At 40.9% G+C, this 21,351-nt stretch overlaps 1 protein-coding gene across 3 annotated transcripts in view; it reads left to right on the forward strand.

The window, feature by feature from the left end:
• The window catches only part of RNF103 (ring finger protein 103), a 127,466-nt gene that overhangs the window by 28,901 nt on the left and 77,214 nt on the right, over positions 1–21,351 (forward strand). The window contains exon 1 of one of the 3 annotated variants that reach the window (XM_089922848.1): positions 15,905–16,112. The exons of 1 other annotated variant lie outside the window; for it this stretch is intronic. In XM_089922848.1, coding sequence (XP_089778974.1) covers positions 15,920–16,112 — 193 coding nt within the window. In that variant the 5' untranslated portion in view covers positions 15,905–15,919. Of the gene's footprint in view, positions 1–15,904; positions 16,113–21,351 lie in introns of those variants that run through there. One more of the 3 variants, XM_022556041.3, reaches the window with a different exon arrangement.

Raw genomic sequence — 21,351 nt, forward strand, 5'->3', positions numbered from 1 at the left:
TTCAACAATTGTCACCTCACAACCAATCATGTTTCAACTCTATCCCTACTGGAAATCACCCTTTTCTACTGCCCTAATCTGTCCTTTTGTTTCCATTATTAATCCTCTGGGGCTTTATTACCTCATTCAACATTCATTTGTTTATTCTTCATATATTGATTAGATTAATTCCAGTTGAATTGATAATAAAATCCAATGACTGTATTTTTGTACTTATATTATCTGTGTTCTCTGTATATGGTGACTCTATTGACCACTCCCTTCTTGAAATTCCTTTCCCTTAGGCTTCTCTGAAACTACATAGTTTTCCTCCTACTTCTCCGATCCTTCCTTCGTAATTTCCTTCCTGGGATCTCCTTCCTCCCTCCCTCCTTCAGAGTTATTGTTCTCCCAGAGTTCTGTTCCAGTTCTCAAGTCATTTGGGTGATTTCATCAATATTCGTGTCCTTGACTCCCACTTATATGCTGATGGCTTCTGAGTCCGTTTCCAGTTGAGAACACTGTCCAGTACCAGACCTCTATATAGAGCTATCTTCCGAGCATTTCACTTGGAGGGTCCACAACATCCATGGCACACTTGCTGATTGTTGGCCGCCTCACACCCTGTCACTAACCTATTCTCCCATTCTTCCATTATACTAGAATTTTAGCTGAACAAATATCCAGCTATCGACTATATTTCTCAGCTCACATTGTGGTTAGGTGTGACCAGTGTGACTAATTCTTGTCAATACAATGTAAACAAAGTGATGCGTGCCACTTCTGGATCTTGACTTAAAACACTGGGTATGTGTATTATCACTTTCTCTTCTGCATGCAGCTTGCCAGATATGGTGATGACTAATGCAGCCTTGAAAGTTAGGTGTGACCAGTGCACAGAGCTGCCTCACCAGCCTGGGTCCCTGCATGACCTCACAGAGCAGAGCTACCTGACTATGGAGAGCACTAGGCCATTCCACAAACAAATACACTTAATATTTAAATCATTGCATTTTGGGGTCTCTCTGTTATAGCAGATTAGCCTTTAACTATTACAGCATCTCAGTCACACCATATCAAAAATTTACTAATCACCCTTTCACCTAAATATCCTGTGTCTGTGGTTCCAGTATGAGTAGAGGCTCCTACGGTTACCTAGTCATTTTTCCTCCATCCCTACATCCAATTTTCCTGAGTGCAGTTCATACTATTTCTTTTTTTTTAAATAGTCTAATTTTTATTCATTTAGGCTGTGCTGGGTCTTAGTTGTGGCATGCCTGATCTTTGTTGTGGCATGCGGGATCTTTAGTTGCGGCATGCGGGACTCTTAGTTGTGGCGTGTGGACTCTTAGTTGTGGCATGCATGCGGGATCTAGTTCCCTGACCACGGATTGAACCCGGGCCCCCTGCATTGGGAGTACGGAGTTTTATCTACTGGACCACCAGGGAAGTCCTGATACTATTGCTTAATAATGACTCAGGACTTCTACTTCTGGCCATGTTGGAGTAACTGGTACTAGACTGGTCTTCTTGCCATAACAGTTAAACCAGACAAAAATATATGAGCAGTTGCTTTCAGGCAGTGGACAGTAGGCAGCACAAGACCGAGATCTCTGAGAGAAGGGCAAGTAACAGGGTAAGCCCCACAATTACCCAGCTCACTGCATAGAGCAATTTCCTGACTGCAATGCAGAGAGCTTGATCCCAGCAAAGCACAGTGAGATTTAACCATGATGTTGCATGTATATATAGTTCATTTTTTGTATTGCTAATTAGTATGCTATTGTATAAACATACCATAATTTATGTATTCATTTGCTGATGGACATTTGTTTCCAGTTTTTGCTGTTATGAATAAATCTGCTTTGAATATTATTATACATGTCTTTTGATGGACATGAACACTTACGTTGAGTATGTAACAAGGGAAGGAATTGCTATAACGTAAGGTTTATATATGTTTAGCTTTAGTAGATCCTGGTAAAGAATTTCCCAAACTAGTTGTACTCTCTAATCAGCAGTGTATAAGAATTCTCATTGCTCCATATTATTTTCCAACACTTGATATTGTCAGTGTTTTTAATATTAACCATTCTTTTTCCTTCCACTTCAATTGAGATATAATTGACCTACAGGGCTATAGAAGTCTAAATGTACAGCATAATGATTTGACATTTATACGTCATGGAATGATTACCACAATAAATTTAGTGAACATCCATCATCACATAGAGATACAAAATTAAAGAAAAAGAGAAAAATGTTTTTCCTTGTGATAAGAACTCTTAACATTTACTCTCTTAACTACTTTCATATATAACATAGAACAGTGTCAATTGTATTTATCATGTTGTACATTACATCCCTAGTATTTATTTTTAACTGGAAGTTTGTACCTTTTGAGTACCTACATCCAATTCCCTCTTCCCCTCACATCCTGCCTTTGGATCTCTTTTTCTATGAGTTTCTTTGTTTGTTTTTGAAGTACAATTATCCTATAACACTATGAGAATTCATGGTGTACAACATAGTGATTTAATTTTTCTTTTCAAATTAAAAAAAATTGAAGTATATTTGATGTACAATATTATATAAGTTACAGGTGTACAATATAATGATTCACAGTTTTATACTCTATTAATAGTTATATTAACTGGCTATATTCCTTGTGTTATATAATATATCCTTGTACGTTGTTTTATACATAATAGTTTGTACTTCTTAATCCTCTGCCCTTATAATGCCCCTCCCTGCTTCCCTCTCCACACTGGTAACCACTAGTTCTCTATATCTCTGAGTCTGCTTCTTTTTTGCTATATTCACTAGTTTGTTGTATTTTTTGGATTCCACATGTAAGTGATATCATACAGTGTTTGTCTTTCTCTGTCTGACTTATTTCACTTAGCATAATACCCTCCAAGTCCATCCATGTTGTTGCAAATGGCAAAATTTCATTGTTTTTTATGGTTGAGTAGTAGTCCGTGGTAAATATAAACCAAATCCTCTTTATCCATTCATCTTTTGATGGACTCTTAGGTTGCTTCCATATCTGGGCAATTGTAAATAATGCTATTATAAACATCGGGGTGCCTATATCTTTTTGAATTAGTGTTTTTGTTTTTTTTGGATATATACCCAGGAGTGGAATTGCTGAATTCTATGGTAGTTCTACTTTTAGTTTTTCGAGAACCTCCATACTGTTTTCCACAGTGGCTGCACCAATTTACATTCCCACCAACAGTGTAGGGGGTTCCCTTTTCTCCACATCTTCACCAACATTTGTTATTTGTTTTCTTTTTGATGATAGCCATTCTGATAGGTGTAAGGTGATATCTCATTATGGTTCTTATTTGCATTCCCTGATGATTAGCTATATTGAGCATCTTTTCATGTGCCTGTGGCCATGTTAATTTCCCCTTTGGAAAAATGTCTGTTCAGGTCTTCTGTCAATTTTTTAATTGAGTTGATTTTTGATCTTGAGTTGGATGAGCTGTTTATATATTTTGGATATTAACCCCTTATAGGACATACCATTTGCAAATATTTTCCCCCTTCAGTAGGTTGTCTTTTCATTATGTGAATGGTTTCCTTTGCTGTGCAAAAGCTTTTAAGTTTAATCAGGTCCCATTTGTTTATTTTTGCTTTCATTTCCTTTGCTTTAGGAGATGAATCCCCCCAAAAATATTATTACCATTTATGTCAGAGAGTGTTCTGCCTATGTTTTCCTCTAGGAGTTTTATGGTATCTGCTCTTACATTTAGGTCTTTAATCCATTTTGAGTTTATTTTTGTATATGGTGTTAGGGAATGTTGTAATTTCATTCTTTTACTTGTAGCCGTCCAGTTTTCTCAGCACCGCTTATTAAAGAAGCTGCCTTTTCTCCATTGTATATTCTTGCCTCCTTTGTCATAGACTAATTGACCATAGTGTGTGGTTCATTTCTAGGCTCCCTATTCTTTTCCATTGATCTGTGTGTCTGGTTTTGTGACAGTACCATACTGTTTTGATTACAGTAGCTTTGTGGAATAGTGTAAAATCAGGGAGCATGATTCCTCCAGCTCTGTTCTTTCTCAAGATTGTTTTGGCTATTGAAGTTCTTTTAAAAATTATTTGCTCTTGTTCTGTGAAAAATGCCATTGGTATTTTGATAGAGATTGCATTGAATCTTTAGATTGCCTTGGGTAGTATGGACATTTTAACAATATTAATTCTTCCAACTCAAGGACACAGTATATCTTTCCATCTGTTTGTATCGTCTTCAATTTCTTTCATCAGTATCTTATAGTTTTCTGAGTACAGGTCTTTTACCTCCTTAGGTAGGTTTATTCCTAGGTATTTTTTTCTGTTTGATGAGATGGTATATGGAATTGTTTCCTTAATTTCTCTTTCCAATATTTCATTGTTAGTGTATAGAAATGCAACAGATTTCTGTATATTAATTTTGTTTCCTGCAACTTTACTGAATTCATTGATGAGCTCTGGTAGTTTTCTGATGGTGTCTTTAGGATTTTCTATGTATAGTATTATATCATCTGCAAACAGTGACAGTTTTACTTCTTCCTTTCCAAACTGGATTCCTTTTATTTCCTTCTCTTGTCTGATTGCTGTGGCTAGGACCTCCAATACTATGTTGAATAAAAGTGGTGAGAGTGGGTGTCCTTGTCTTATTCACGATCTTAGAGGAAATGCTTTCAGCTGATCCATTCCTTTGTATCATTTAGTCTACTGTTGATTCCTTCTAGTATATTTGTCACTTCAGTTATTGTATTTTTCATCTCTGGTTGTTCTTTATGTTTTCTAACTCTTTGTGAAAAACTTCTAACTTCTTACTCTGTGCATCCATTCTTCTCCTGAGTTCTTTGATCACACTTAGGATCATTACCCTGAGCTCTTTCTCAGCTGGATTGACTATCTCCACTTCACTTAGTTCTTCTTCTGGGGTTTTATCTTGTTCCTTTGTCTGGAACATATTCCTCTGCTACCTCATTTTGCCTATGTTGTTATTTGTATTTTTATGTATCTGGTAGGTTAGTTACATTTCCCAACCTTGGAGAAGTGCCCTTCTGTAGGAGACGTCCTATGTGTCTCAGCAGCACACTCCCCTCTCATCATCCTAGCTATATGCTCTAGGAGTTCCTCCTGTGAGGCCTGCATGGGTCCTTCTGTTGTGGGGGGCTGACTATGTGCGCAGTCCGGTAGGCTTGCTTGGCCCCTAGTCTGATTGGTTGCCAGACCCTGCCGTGTGTGGAGGCTTCTGACTGCTGGCTGGGGAGGTTTAGTCACGAAATGACTGACTGTAGAACCCCAGGGGGCCCCAGGGCTAGTGCTGACTCACTGGTGGGCAGAGTCACGGCCCAGAAGACTCTGGGTGGGTGAAGACACTGGTGGGTGAAGCCAGATCCCGGGGTTAGTGGCAGACGACTGGCAGGCAGAATCAGGTCCTGGAGTCTGGCTGCAGGGCCCAGGGACCCCAGAACCGGTGTCAGATCACTGGGGCGGTGGGGGGGGGCAGTGAGGAGGAGGCTGGTTCCTGATGCTATTGGGTACAGGATCCAGGGTGTCCTGAAGCTTGTGTTGACCTAATCGTGGGCAGGGCTGAGGCCCTGCTGGTCCCAGGGCAGGGTCTGGCTTGCTGTGGGCAGACTGGATCCACAGGCTGCAGGACTGTGGTTTTCTTGCGTCTGGTGTCTGCCCCCTGGTGGGTAAGGCTGGTCCAGAGGCTAAAGTAGATTTCCTGGAGGGCTGGGCCGGTGCCTGCCCACTGATGGATGGAGCTGGGACCTGGCCCTCTGGTTGGCAGGGCCGTGTTTAGGAGCAGGTCTAGAGGCAGCTGTGGGCCCAGGATGTCTTTAGGCAGCCTGTCTGCTAATGGCTGGGGCTATGTCCCTGCGCAGTTAGTTGCTTGGCCTGAGGCGTCTCAGCACTGGCACCTACACGCTGTTGGTTGAGGCCAGGTCTTGGCTCTAATGAGCTAGAGGGAGGATCCCACAATAATGGCCTCCAGCAGCAGTGTCCACATGGTAGAAAGCTCCCGTATGTGGCTGCCGCCAGTGTTTGTGTCCCCAGGGTGATTCACCTGCCCCCTGCTTCTCCAAGAGACTCTCCAAGATCAGCAGGTAGGTCTGGCTCAGGCACCTATCAAATTACTGCTTTTGCCCTGGGTCCCAGTACATGTGAGATTTTGTGTGTGCCCTTTAAGGGTGAAGTCTCTATTTCCCAGGACTCCTGAAATTAAGCCCCAATGGCCTTCAAAGCCAAAATTTCTGGGGGCTCATCTTCCCAGTGCAGGACCCCCAGGCTGGGGAGCCTGATGTGGGGCTCAGAACTCTCACTCCAGTGGGAGAACCTCTGCACTATGATTATTCTCCAGTTTGTGGGTCACCCACCCAGGGGTATGGGGCTTGATTATATCAGACTCTGCCCCCCTACCCATCTTGTTGTGGTTTCTTCTGTATGGCTTTAGTTGTAGAGCATCTTTTCCGGTAGGTTTCGATCTTTTTCATGGATGATTGTTCTAGAGGAGGTGAGCTCAGGGTCTTTCTACTCTGCCATCTTGGCTGACTCCTCATTGTGTTTTTGATTTTCATTTCCCTGATGGCTAATCTATGGGGTTTTTTCTTGTATGTTTGTGTGGCTTAAAACAACAACTTATTATTTTTTTTTAACTGAAGTATAGTTGATGTACAATATTATATAAGTTACAGGTGTACAATATAGTGATTTACAATTTTTAAAGGTTATACTCCATTTATAGTTATTATTAAATATTGGCTGTATTCCCTGTGTTGTACAATATATCCTTGTAGCTTATTTTATAGATAATAATTTGTACTCTTAATTAACTGTATTTGTAGAGTTTTTAGTGGTTGCTCTAGGTATTACCATATATATATATATATATATATATATATATATATATAATTCATCACAGTCAACTGATGTCATCATTTTACCAATTCAAGCACAGAAATCTTACCTTCCTTTAGGTCCTTTTTCCCTCACCTATTTATAATATAATTATTTTAAGTATTACCTCTATTTAGAACCACATTAGACAGGGTTGTAATTTTTGCTTCAACGATCAAACACATTTTGGGAGACAAAAGGGGAGCAAAAGCCTACTGTATTTTTCCATATTTTTGCCTACTCAGATTCTTCTTTCTTCCTAATGTTCCTAGATTCCTTCTTTTATTGTTACCTTCTTGTTTAGAGACATCCCTTTCTTTCAGGGTAGTTTTCTGGTGACAAATTCTCCTCCTCTCCTCTTCCTCCCCCTCTCCCTCCTCCTCCTTCTTTTTAACTATGATTCGCCTCCTGGTAAATTGAAATTTTTATCATTATATAACTTCTTTATCCCAAAAAAGTTATTTTGCCATAAAATCTATTTTGTCTGATAATATTATAGCTATGACATTTATACCATTGTCTTTTGTGACTTCTACTTTTCTGTGTCTTCTTTCCTATCTTATTTAGATTAGTATTTTTAATTCCATTTTTTCCTTTACTACTTTGGAAGCTTGCTTTTATTTCACAGCTTATCCTTACAGGTCTAACAAATTTATTTAAAAATCTAAAATTATTGGGACTTCCCTGGCAGTCTGGTGGTTAAGACTCTGTGCTTCCACTGTAGGGGGCATTAGTTCCATCTCTGGTCGGGGAACTAAGATCCCCGCATGCTGCATGGTGTGGGCAAAAAAAGAAAACAAAAACAAAACAAAACATAAAATTATTCAATATCTTTACTCCTTCCCAAAGAATGTTAGATCAAGTATGTCTTGTTTTCAGCATCTCATTGCTAATGGGAAATAAGGGAAGGCATGTGAATCCCCTTTGATCATTTTAACTCAAATGACTTCCCATTCATTTTTCATATTACTAATGTAGAAAGTTTTAGTTTTATCTTTTTAACTCTCCAAATTCAGTATTATTGTTTATTCAATAAGCTTTTACATTAACCATATGTTCACTAAATTACTTGTCATGATTTCTTCTTGTATCTAAGGCCTTCCTTCAAAGATCATTGTTATTATTTCTAAAACACATTCTTAAAAATTGTTTAGTGTTAATTTGGGGATTTCTTTGTTGGTTGTTAGTTAGTTTTCCCCTGAAGATGTCTTTATTTTGCCTCATTTGGGGATGATAATTTAGCAAGGTATACAGTTACAAGTTAATCGTTTTTTGCTTGTTTTCTTTTCTAAGCACTCTGCAGATGTTCTTTCACTTTCTTTCATCTTCCATTGTGGCTATTAAGAAGGGTACTGTCAGTCTGACTGTTGTCTTCTTGTATGTAACCTATTTTTTCTCTCTGGTTATGTTTACAGTATTCTCTGTGTCTTTGATATTTTGTACTGCCACTTTAATGCATAGTTTTAAAAATTTACCTTGCCTGCTGTTTATGTACTTCTTGAGTCTTAAGACTAATATCTTTGATAAGTTGGGGAAATTCTCAGCTATTATCCTTTCAAAATCTTTTCTCTCCAATAATTTTATTTCAGTCTTTCTGAAACTTCAATTAAACATATAACGGATATCCACTTTCTAACATCCATGTTTCATCTTCTTTCCTGTCTACTCACGTCTTAGTTTATTTCCAAAGCATTTTGGATAATTCAGATCTATCTTCCTACTCACTTATTCTTTCTTTAGTAATGTGTGATCTGTTGCTTAATTCATTCACTGAGGTTTATTCAGTGACTAAGGTTTTTATTTCTGTTATTTTTTTTTACATCTAGTAATTCTTTGGTTCTTTTTCATTTTTATGGTCTCTTGTTCCTTTTAAGTCCCTCTTTTATTTCTGTGAACATTTTAAGTGTAACATTTTTATTCTGCATTTGAGAATTCTAATATCTGATGTGCTTTGGACTATAATTATGGTTCCTTTTAAATTTACTCTTGGCCTTAGATGTTTGTTCCCTTGTGCATTTGGTAATTCTTGTTTATCTTAATCTGTAGGAATACTACAGTGCCTGGATTTGGGGTATGTTCCTTCAAAATGAGCTTACTATGCTTCTGCCAGGTACCCGTGATGTTATCAACCAAGGAACAGTTTAAATTAATATCTAGGCTTGGGATTTCCAACAGTATGTGAGTAGTATAAATTTAAACCCACATGAGGGCAGATTTATAATTATGATCTCTTTTTACTGGCTTTTTTTCTTATTAAAAATTATTTGTTTGTTTATTTAGCTGCACCACATGGCATATGGGATCTTAGTTCCCTGAGCAGGGATCAAACCCATGCCCCCTGCAGTGGAAGCACTAAGTACTAACCACTGGACTGCCAGGGAATTCCCTAATTATGATTTCTTAAAGAAGTCGTCTACTTTTTTCATCAGAGCTGTGGCCTAAAACAAACATCTTCTTCTTTGTCCCCTTTGCTAGCAGATAGACTTTTTTTCTAGCCTGTTCTTTCACCAAGGATGAGGTCTTAATGGCTCCTGTCTTCAGGGGGTCTCAATTTTGCTTCACCATTTTACCCTGCCAAAAGCCTTGCCTCCTGTTCCTCTAACCAATCATTAAAACCAAGCAGACTATTTGATTCCATTTACGTGAAGTTCAAGAAAGGCAAAACGAATCTATAGAGATAGAAATCAGAATGATGGTTATCTTTTGGGGGTATTGACTAGAAACAGGCATGATGGAGCCTTCTAAGGTTTTGGAAATGTTTTAAATATTGATCTGCATAGTGGTTTTATAGGTTTATACATATGTAGAAATGCATCAGGTCATACACTTACTTGTGCACTTTACTGTCTACAAGCTATATCATATTCTTTTTACAGTACACAAACAGGGTTCTTGGCTTCTGTTATTGGCAGATATTACTGATTTCTCTTACTTTTTTGAGAGATCAACCATGCACATAAAATAGTGCTGACTGCATGTTATCAAGACTCTCTATGTGTTTGCAGTGAGTTTTTCAGAATATCCAGTCCACCGTAATGTTGACTGTGTGAGCTGGATGCTACTCTTCCATTTCTGATACTGTGATACTGATTTTTGGAGACTTTAATAAAGTATTCCTTAAAAATTCAGCTCGATTTTTTTTTTTTTAAGTTCAGGCTTTGTCTCTGCTGTGCTGTGGAGAAATAAGAAAAGGCACGTAACCTCCCATGAGAGGAGCTTTGGTGGTGGAAATGGCGCTGTAGATGGCAGTGTGGGATGGTTGCAGTGATTACTGTGATTTCCCGGGAAAGGTACATCCTCCAAGCTAGAGTCAGTCCTCAGATATCTACTTACCCCTCCCAAGTGGAAACTGTCCCTACTTTGGGGCCACTCATGGAGGACAGAAGTTTGTTGTTGTTTTTTAAAGGATTCAGCTAACCAGTCTGCCTCCACCCTCTATCACCTTCCTCTTTAAAGTGGGGGACCCATGTGTATAAATGAGGATTGTTATAGGTTGAAATGTACCCCTTCAAAAGATATGTTGAAGTTCTAACCCCAGGAACCTCGGAACGTGATCTTATTTGGAAATAGGGTCATTGCAGATGTAATTGGTTAAGATGAGGTCATGCTGGCTTAGGATGAGCCCTCAATACCGTATGACTGGTGTGCTTATAAGAAGAGACACCGAGGGGAGAACATTGCTATGGCTGAATTGTGTCCTCCCCAAATTCATTATATGTTGGAGCCCTAACCCCCAATGTGATGGTACTTGGAGATGGGTCCTCTGGGAGATGATTAGGTTTAGATGAGGTCATGAGGTGGGGACCTCATGACGGGATTAGTACTCATAAGAGGAAGCAACACTAGGGTTCTCTCTCTCTACCATGTGAGGACACAGCAAGAAGGCCAAGCCAGGAAGAGAGCTGTCACCAGGCTGGCACTTATCTTGGACTTTCAGCCGCCAGAACTGCAAGAAAATTAATTTCTGTAGTTTAAGCCACCCAGTCTATGGTATTTTGTTTTGGCACCCCAAGCTGGCTAATACAAACACCACATAACAACAGGGGCAGAGACTGGAGTGATGCAGTGGCAAGTCAAGGGAAGCCAGTGATTGACGGCCGTCACCAGAACCTAGGAAAGGGCAAGGAGCGATTCTACCCAGTCTCAGAGGGAGCATTGCCCTGCTGACACCTTGATTTTGGATTTCTAGTCTCCAGAGCTGCGAGAGAATAAACTGTTTTAAACCACCTAATGTGTCATACTTTGTTATAGCAGCACTAGGAATCTAATACAAGAGTCATTGTAAGGTTGGTGGAAGAAGGTTGCAAGTGGGGAGGAGATGACCCAAGGTCTTTCTTTGCCTTATCTCAAGTCATAAACTGTGGTTAGGAGTCCCTCACACCTGAAGGTTGGTCAGAAATTAAGAAATCCACTCCAAAATTATTATATAAGGCAAGGGAGGGGATTCAATTTCCCAAAGGTCAGTTTATATCTAACATTTTCAGAGTCCATCTGTTGTATAAAACAAGGTGTATCTTGTTTTTATTAGGTCAAAATTCCTGCCAGGAATTGGGTTGTCACTTTCTTGCCCAAAGCATTTCATTTAACAGTCTACCTGGTGAATGGGGAACAGTTGTGAGCCAGGAAGCTCACTAAGGTAGGAAATCTTCCTGAAATGAGCAAGGACAATCTGGGGAATGAAGGGAAAACAGTCCTTTCTATTTCTCATTTCAAATTTAGGGAAATACTTAAAGCATCAGGCATTGAGGCAACTTTCACGTCAAGGATATGCATCTATATGTCATATTTTTCAGGGATCTGGAGGAGAATGCATATAAAACCTTTTAAAATGTGTGTGCATAAATGTCTATGTGAACATATGGCAAGGGAGTGTGATCCTGTTAAATACTTGCTGTGTTTGGCAGGAGCAAAGAGCTAGAATGCCTGCTCACTTAGTTCTTCCCACCCACTCAGATGTGAGTCTCAGCAGGTGGGAGGATCCGGTGCATGCTTCCTGAGGTCTATGTAGGAAGGACAAATTTCAGCCACAGCCACAGCTTTGTCCAATGCCAAGGCAGTATCAGGACACGAATAGAAAGTATATGTTGCTCTAAGTGTGGAGCCTGGAAAATGCGTGGAAGATGCATAGTGCCCTTCCAGTCGCTGAGGAGCAAATGCATTGATGTGTTTTTAAGGCTCTGTCGGTAGCTTCGGGCTCCGTATTTCTGTGAGATGCCACATACCAAATCAAACTGTCCTCCGCACTCTGTTTGGCCTCTTTGTCCTCGATGACCAACTTTAGAACAAATGCACCTTTAGGAAATGAAATGCCTGTGGCGCCAAACCTCCACCCGCTAGTAACTGGGAAGGCTCTTAGGCACATGGGGTTTCTTTTGCACTGGAAACTCTTCATCCCTCTGCTAGCTCATCCTTCAGGCCTCAGCTTATACAGGCATACCTCAGAGTTATTGTGGGTTCGGTTCCAGACTGCCACAATAAAGCAAATAATGCAAGAAAGCTTGTCACACGAGTTTTTTGGTTTTCCAGTGCATATAAAAGTTATGTTTACACTATACTGTAGTTTATTAAGCGTGCAATAGAATTATGTCTAAACAAATGTACATACAAAAATACTTTATTGCTAAAAAATGCTAACCATCTGAGCCTTCAGCAAGTTGTATTGTTTTTGCAATAGTAACATCAAAGATCACTGATCACAGGTCACCATAACAAATACACTAATAATGAAGAAGTTTGAAATATTGCTAGAATAACCAAAATGTGACGCAGAAACATAAGGCGAGCAAATGTCATTGGAAAAATGGTGCCGACAGACTTGCTTGATGCAAGGTTGCCACAAACCTACAATTTGCAAAAAAAAATGCAGTATCTGTGAAGCACAATAAAGCAAAATATGCTCAGGGAAGAGTCACTGAACACCATGTTCTTCCTATAGTCAGAATTTTACACATTTGTGGTAATTCACTCAATTTTATTTATCACCATTGTTTAGTACCTGTCCTTCTCATCGGATTGTATGAGGTTCTTTTTTGTCCATCGTGGTTTTCTTACAGCCTATAGAATGTCTGACACATAGTAAGCATTTAATAAATACTGTTGACTAATTGGAAGTCCAGTGACCTCCCACCTGAAAAATTTCTGCCTTATAGTTCATTCTCAAAAAAAAGAAGAGGGATATGGTGGAGGAGACTTAAAAACATTTCTAAAATGTCTAAAAACAGGTTTCTCATCTTCAGAGAGCTCCATCACACTAAAAAAAAAAATAAAAGGAAGGGAGGAAGGAAGAAAGGGAGACAATTCAATGGAAAATGGGCAAAGGATACGAAGAGGCAATTCACAGAAGAAATTCAAATAGCCAACAAATATACCAAAAGATGCTCATCTAGACTAGTAATCAGAGAAATGAAAATTTAAAACAATATTTTATACCCTCGAGTTGGCAAAAATGTAAAATATTGATTAAATTCATTGTTAGCAAGGATTTAGGGAATAGGGTGCTCTCACACACTGTCGGTAGTTCAAACTGTGCAAACTGTATGGAGGATATTGATAGTACCTTAAAAATTTAAGCTGTGTCTATATTTATTGCTAAAGGGGAAAACTGGAAACCACTTAATGTCATACAATAAGGAAATGGTTAAATAAATGTTAGTACATTCCTGCTTTGGAATCCCTTAGCTCTAGATATTAATATCAATGAAAATCTATGTAAAATTTTTTTAAAAGAAGATTGCAAAACAATATGTACGATATGCTCCCAAATAAGTAAAAATATATATAAAAAAATTCTCCAAAGGAAAGATCACAAAGAAGTTACACCAACTATTTAATATTATAAGTAGTTTGAGACCTTTTTCCTTGAGGAAGTGAGTTGGAGGTTTTACTTTTTACAGTGAACATATACTGTTATTTTTTTTTTATTTTTTATTTTTGCGGTACGCGGGCCTCTCACTGTTGTGGCCTCTCCCGTTGAGGAGCACAGGCTCCGGACGCGCAGGCTCAGTGGCCACGGCTCACGGGCCCAGCCGCTCTGCGGCATGTGGAATCTTCCCGGGCCGGGGCATGAACCCGTGTCCTTTGCATCGGCAGGCGGACTCTCAACCACTGTGCCACCAGGGAAGCCCCTATACTGCTATTTTTTTAAAAAAGAACTTTATTGAAGTATGTTGACATAAAGTGTACATATTTAAAGTGTCCATTTTTATTGAAGTATAGTTGATTTAGAATGTGTTAGTTTCAGGTGTACAGCAAAGTGATTCAATTTTGTATATATATATATATATATATATATATATATATATATATATATATAATCTTTTTCAGATTCTTTTCCATTACTGGTTATTACAATATATTGAATACAGTTCCCTGTGCTATACAGAAGGTCCTTGCTTATCTATTTTACATTTAGTAGTTTGTTTCCGTTAATCCCAAACTCCTAATTTATCCCTCCTCCTCCTTTCCCCTTTGGGAACCAAGAGTTTGTTTTCTATGTCTGTGCGTGTTTTTGTTTTGTAAACAATTTCATTTGATCATTTTTTAGAGTCAACATATAAATGATATCATATGTAATTTGTCTTTGTCTGACTTACTTCACTTAGTATGATAATCTCTAGGTCCATCCATGTTGCTACAAATGGCATTATTTCATTCTTTTTTATGGCTGAGTAATATTCCATTGTGTGTATGTGTGTACACTACATCTTCTTTATCCACTCATCTGCTGATGGACATTTAGGTTGCTTCCATGTTAAAGTGTCCAATTTTTAACACTGTAGGTGTCTGTGAAACCATCACCAGAAACAAGATAATATCCATCACCCCCCCAAATATTCCTTATGTCCCTTGGCAATCCCTCCTTCCTGCCTCTTTCAAAACCAAACCCTGTGCCCTAGCAACCACTGATCTACTTTCGTTACTATAGTGTGCATCTTCTAGAATGTTATAGAAATGAAATCATACAAAATGTACTCTTTTTTTTTTTCTGGCTTCTTTCACTCAGCATAATTGAGATTCATCCATGTTGTTGCACGTATCAAGTCTGTTCTTTTTTATTATCTACCACAATTGGTTTATCCACTCACCTGTTGATAGACATTTGGATTATTGCCAGTTCTTGGCAATTACAAATAAGGAGGCCTGTACAAGTCTTTGTAAGAACATACTCTTCTCCTCCTCTTGGATAAATAGCTAGCAGTGGAATGGCATGAGATAGATGTACGTTTATCATTTAAAGAACTTGCCAAAGTATTTTCAGAGTGTAGTACCATTTTACATTCCCACCAGAGATGGGAGTATGGGGTTGAGGCACTAAATGACTCTTCCCATCATGAGAGGAGGTAATGACAGCAGCCATCAGGTCACCGTTGTAGGTTCAATCAGAGATTGCCCAGCTAAAATGCGACTAGTCCTTTTCAGTCACAGAGTCCTCTGAGAATTTGATGAAGGTTATGGTGTATGTGGACTGCAGGAACACACACACACACACACACACACACACACACACGGCAGGTAGGAATTATTCACGCTGGAAGTGGCGAAGACCCGAACAGAAGCTGTGACACTTGGGATGAAAGAGGAGGGCTGGAGTTTAAAAAAAAAAAGGAAAGTTACAATTGTTGGGACTTGGTAAGAGGGGCAGGAAAGATAATGTCCAGGTTTTAGTGACTAGGTCACGGTAGTGACAACAGAGGAGAGGAGTAGGTCTGCCGGGAGGAAGAGGTCATTTCTGGCTCGCTGCATGTGAGGTGCCTACGGGACAGAAGGATAAAGATGTTAGGAAAGTGGTTGTAAAAGTATTGTACCTCGTTTGGGTAGAGATACAGACTTCTGGTGCCACAACATACAGGTTTAGGTGAGCAGGCACAGCTGTAATCACCAGGTGTAGTCAATAAACTCGCATCTTTCAGAGGAACCGCCTCTACGCCTCAGAAGAACACACCTGTGCCCACAAGTCCCCTCCCAGAAAGTGCGCAATCGCCTCAATCTTTCTGACAAAACTCCGCCGACCCAAGTCTGCGCATGAGTTCGGCGCATGCGCACCAAGGCTCCCCCCGCGGCCGCTCCCTGCTCCTGGCGCCCCGACTCTTCGCCTCTCAGCGGCCCCGCCCAGGCGGCTGCCCGTGACCTGCCTGGGTGCAGGGAACGGAAAGCCGGGAGGGGTGAGACGAGTTCAGTTCGCCATGGGGCTGTTTGGAAAAACCCCAGAGAAGCCGCCCAAAGAGCTGGTAAGGGCTGCGACGGCGGCACCGGAGTGGGTGGGTTTGCGTGGGGCGTGATAGAGTTGGTAAACGACTGGACAGTCTCCCCCCAGCGGCTGGCCAGGTGCCGCTCGGCCCCCATTTCCGGGGCCTCCCACTCGACTGAGGGGCCGGAGGAAGTCTCTTAGGAAACGGCTGTAGCGAAAGAGAACCCTGTATTCCACTCCACAAGGGAGCCGAGGGTCGGGTTAAGACTTCCTCGGCTTCGGTTCCGGGCGCGGAGGCAGCAGCGCCGGCCTCGCCTCTGGAACCCTTTCCCCGGCGCGCGTTGGTACGTCCCGCCCGGAACCTTTCCCTGGCGCAGGCCCCGCCCCCTCACTCCCGCCCGAGGACAACTGGCGTACCTCCCCTGGTTCCGTGGTACCCCGAGGACACCGTCCCCGCCGCAGGACGGTCCGGGCGTTCCCTACTCACTGCGCCGTATTGAGAGGGAGGCTCTGGATCTCTTTCCCCTGCCCTCCAACGTTCTGTTGACACCAGACGCACAATTATAGCAGGGACCCCACTCGGAAGAGTGGTACAGGAGATAACAACTCTGCATCTGGCTTAGACTTCAGAATCTGCCTGTCAACTGCGATCATGTCGGGATACTGTGGAGCGGTTGAGTGCCCTGTGGAGCCCGTGTGCCTAAGTTTGTAATCTGGTTCCGCACACATCAGCTTTGTCATGTAGGCAAAATTAATTTCTCTGAGCCTTAGTCTTGGGTGTCAAGTAGGAATGATAATAGTATCACTTAAGAGTTATTGAAGGTGAAAGGACGTTAAGTTTTAGCCAGTAGTGCTAGTTAGGGTAAATTTGTGTTTTTGTTTTGGGCCGCCCCAGGCTGCTCATGGGATCTCAGTTCCCAACCAGGGATCAAACTCTGGCCTTGGCAGTGAAAGTCCGGAATCCTAACCGCTAGGCTATCAGGGAACTCCCAGGGTAAATTATATATTCTACAACCTTGCTCTCATTGGCAGGCAGATTCTTAACCACTGTGCCACCAGAGAAGTCCAACCTTGCTTTCAAAATGCAGACCAACAATATCAGCATCACCTGGCACCTTGTTAGAAATCTTGAGCCCTACCTGAGACCTATTGAATCATAATTTGAATTCTGACAAGATCTCCAGTGATAAGTATGCACATTAAAGTTTGAGAAGAATTACAGCACCCAGTACAGACTTACACATAATGGGAAACAAACCTAAAATCTTTCATTTAATAAATAGTCTTACATGTTCAGCTCTAGCAGGCCTGTTTTAAAAACCAATGTCATGCATCATGAGGTTGTCGGCACGTAACGTATGTGTTGATCGTATTTGTTAATGATGGGTACCAGAACAGTAGGCACTCAATAATTATTAGTTCCCTCAGGCAACTTATGCAGTTTTACTCCCTGGTAAAATAAAAATTGTGGAGCTTAAATGAGGTAAGAGTATGTGACATCACTTTTCAAACTGTATAACATTATATAGATGCACATTTTGTGGCATGTATATATTCTGAGGTGCTTGTTATTATAGAAGTGTATTTTTGACGTTAGGAAGGATTATTACCTTCAGTATTTGGTCTTAGGTTTGCCATTCATAAAGTGAGAAGATTATGGGAAAACAGTCTCATTACTATTTAATCTGATCTCTAGTATATGTATTACTTGAATAGTACTGAGACTGCTTTTAAATGATAAATGTAATTGCTAAGAGCTCGAAGATTGTACGCTCCTCCAATAGGGTAGCCTACCTGTGAAAGTAAGTTAAAACCTGAAAATCACAGGGTTGATAAACGAGATTTTTTTTTAAATATGCCTGCCAGAGGGATATTATAAAGATGAAATAAACAGCCAAAGAATGTATCGTCTAGCAAGTAAAGATATGCATTTCAAGAACAAGTCTGGATTGGGTATCACATATATAGTTACAGGAGTTCAGAGGTTGGAGTGATCACTCCCAGACTTGTGTGATTAGAAATGATTTGGGGGACTTCCCTGGTGGCACAGTGGTTAAGAATCTGCCTGCCAATGCAGGGGACACAGGTTCGAGCCCTGGTCCTGGTAGATCCCACATGCTGTGGAGCAACTAAGCCTGTGCACCACAACTACTGAGCCTGTGCTTTAGAACTGTGAGCCACAACTACTGAACCCACGTGCCACAACTACTGAAGCCTGGGTGCCTAGAGCCTATGTTCTGCAACAAGAGAAGCCACCGCAATGAGAAGCCCGTGCACCACAACAAAGAGTAGCCCCCACTCGCCGCAACTAGAGACAGCCCACGTGCAGCAACGAAGACCCAACACAGCCAAAAATAAATTAAATAAATAAATTAAAAAGAATAAAAAATAAAAAGGGGCTTCCCTGGTGGCGCAGTGGTTGAGAGTCTGCCTGCCGATGAAGGGGACACGGGTTCGTGCCCCGGTCCGGGAAGATCCCACATGCCACGGAGCGGCTGGGCCCGTGAGCCATGGCCGCTGGGCCTGTGCGTCCAGAGCCTGTGCTCCGCAACGGGAGAGGCCACAACAGTGAGAGGCCTGCATACCGCAAAAAAAAATAAAAATAAAAAAATAAAAAGAATCCGCCTGGCAATGCAGGGGACACGGGTTCAGTCCTGGTCCAGGAAGATCCCCTGTGCCACAGAGCAACTAAGCCCGTGTGCCACAACTACTGAGCCTGCACTCTGGAGCCTGCGAGCTACAACTACTGAGCCCACGTGCCACAACTACTGAAGCCCGCGCGCCTAGAATCCATGTTCCGCAACAAGAGAAGCCACCACAATGAGAAGCCCGTGCACTGCAGTGAAGAGTAGCCCCTGCTTGATGCAACTAGAGAAAACCTGTGCACAGCAACGAAGACCCAATGCAACCAAAAATAAATAAATAATTTAAAAAAATGTTAGAGTGAGCTGTACATTAAAAAAAAAAAATGATTTAGCCCTCCACTATCATATTTTCCACACACCTCCTGCCTGTGAATTGTTTCTTGACTCTCATTTTTTAAAAAAATATTTAATTTATTTGGTTGCGCCGGGTCCTGGCTGCAGCACGAGGGATCTTTGTTGTGGCATGCAGGATCTTTAGTAGCAGCATGTGGGATCTTTTTTAGTTGCAGCACATGGGATCTTAGTTGCAGCATGCATGTGGGATCTAGTTCCCTGACCAAGGATCAAACCCAGGCCCCCTGCATTGGGAGCATGGAGTCTTAGCCACTGGACCACCTGGGAAGTCCAGGTTCTTGACTCTTTAGTAGGAATTTTAGTGTTAGATTATTTACTTTAACTGGTACTGGAGATACCCTGCCCAAGATTTTCTTCAAGTTCCTCTTCACGGTACTCCAAGCTATCCTTTGAGTTCTAATTATACCTTGTTCTAATTTGTCAGAAGAGTGTCTCTGTTTGCTTTACATTCAGCTTCTACCAAGCTCTTTATACCTTGTGATTTATGAGGAAATTGTTTTGTCATCTGCCACAATTATTTAGCATTGAATTTGTAATTCCAGAAAGTGCCAATAAAGCAGGAAGGAGAAGTACTTTTTTCTCCATAGAGCTGTGGAAGCACAGGTAAAGTATTGAGAACCATTATATGAATAAGAAGACAAATAATGTCTGACATTTTAGTTTTAGTTTGGCATTTTTTTGAGAGGGAGAAGGAGAAAAATTAAAAATTCAACTTTATAAAAGAAGCTAAATAATGGAAACTTAAAAAACAAACTAAAATCCAAGATAATGTTGGCAGAGAGAGGAGAGTTAGAGGAAAAAGAGAACCGACTAAATGCTGTAGAGTCAGCTGGACAACTCTTGAATTAGGATCAATTTATAGTATGCCTTTCACTGGGGACTGGAAGATGAGGTCCCAGCACAGAATAAGCAGGGGCCAGGTGCAGCCATGCCACACCATCGTCATTGTCATTTAGGCCATGGTGACAAGTCAGGTCAGGCAAGTCAGGTCACGTCACATATACATATTTATGTTATGGGTGATGACCCCAGAGCTTTGGTAAAGTATCCAGCACAGAGTAGGTGCTAAATAAATATTGAGTGATGAATGAGTATCAGAATAAGATTAAGGTTTCAAGTCAAGTAGTTTTAAGATGAGCAGTGTTTCAAGGGATATTCCAGGGAAACATTAGCTGTATAAGGGGCTTTACAGACTAAAGTCTTTGCCCCCAGCTATCTCAGATACTTTGATGGAGACATCTTAGTGGTGAAACTTGTTCTGTCTTAAAGTGTCCAGCTTAAGACTGGATTGGGCCTGCTGAAGATGAGCCTTGTAATCCATTTAGAAACTGAGACCATCTTAGGATGGGAATCAAGGGGACTTGAGATTATGCTTGAAAGAGATTCTTCTCTTGGACCCGAGGTTCTGCTGGAAAATTGTGCTGTCCTCACTTAGGGACTTTGCTAATTTAGCCTTTGGGTAGAACATGTAGTCACCTTTTATGGCATCAGAATTCTGAAATCATGTAAGTAACTTATATCCATAGACAGTCATGACACATGGTTGTGGGTTGCTATCCAAAGGGGGAAGAAAATGAGAAAGGGAGATAGAGGAAAAGAGAAGGCTTCATTCACTTAGTTCATACAACAAACGTTTATTGAGATATTTTAGTGTATATTGGGTTGACATCAGGTTTGCAAAAATAAGACACTGGAGGACAACTTCAAAGGATACCAAGTTTTGGGGGAGGCTGACATGTGAACAAATGCTTATATTTTAGGGTAAATAAGAGCAGTAATATAAGTATGTACAAGATCTATGATGTCACAGTGTGTGGGGGGAGTAACTTACTGTTCAGAGTAGGGAAGAGGACCTGGTCAGGGAGGTTATCTGGGTCTTGTCACAAGAGGTATTAGCCAGGTGGATGGATTGGTATAGAACTGGGAAAGAAGAGGCATTCCAAACAAAATAAACTGCAGATGCAAGGTATAGAAGTGTGGAATGTAGGTTGGAGGAACCAGAAAAAAGTTTAGAATGGTTGAAGGATGAAATAAGGTTATATCTGAGTGGGATGCAATGGTAAGATATTAAATTGGAGAGGTAGGTAGAGGGCAGATTAATGAAGGCCTATGTATCATGCCTACTAAGGATGGGGAGCATTCAGAATAGTGGTTTGGAGCAAGAATTGGAGGGAAGAGACTTCGGTATGGAGCAATTAAGTGGCCCAGATGAGAGATGATGCTGGTCTTAACTGAGAGCAAAAACGGGGATAGAAAGGATAGGAGGAGTTTTAGAAATAT

This window comes from Delphinapterus leucas, chromosome 13 (assembly GCF_059928025.1).
Source record: "Delphinapterus leucas isolate spDelLeu-1000000601 "Yukka" chromosome 13, BTC_Dleu_Yukka2, whole genome shotgun sequence".
Lineage (NCBI taxonomy): Eukaryota > Metazoa > Chordata > Mammalia > Artiodactyla > Monodontidae > Delphinapterus > Delphinapterus leucas.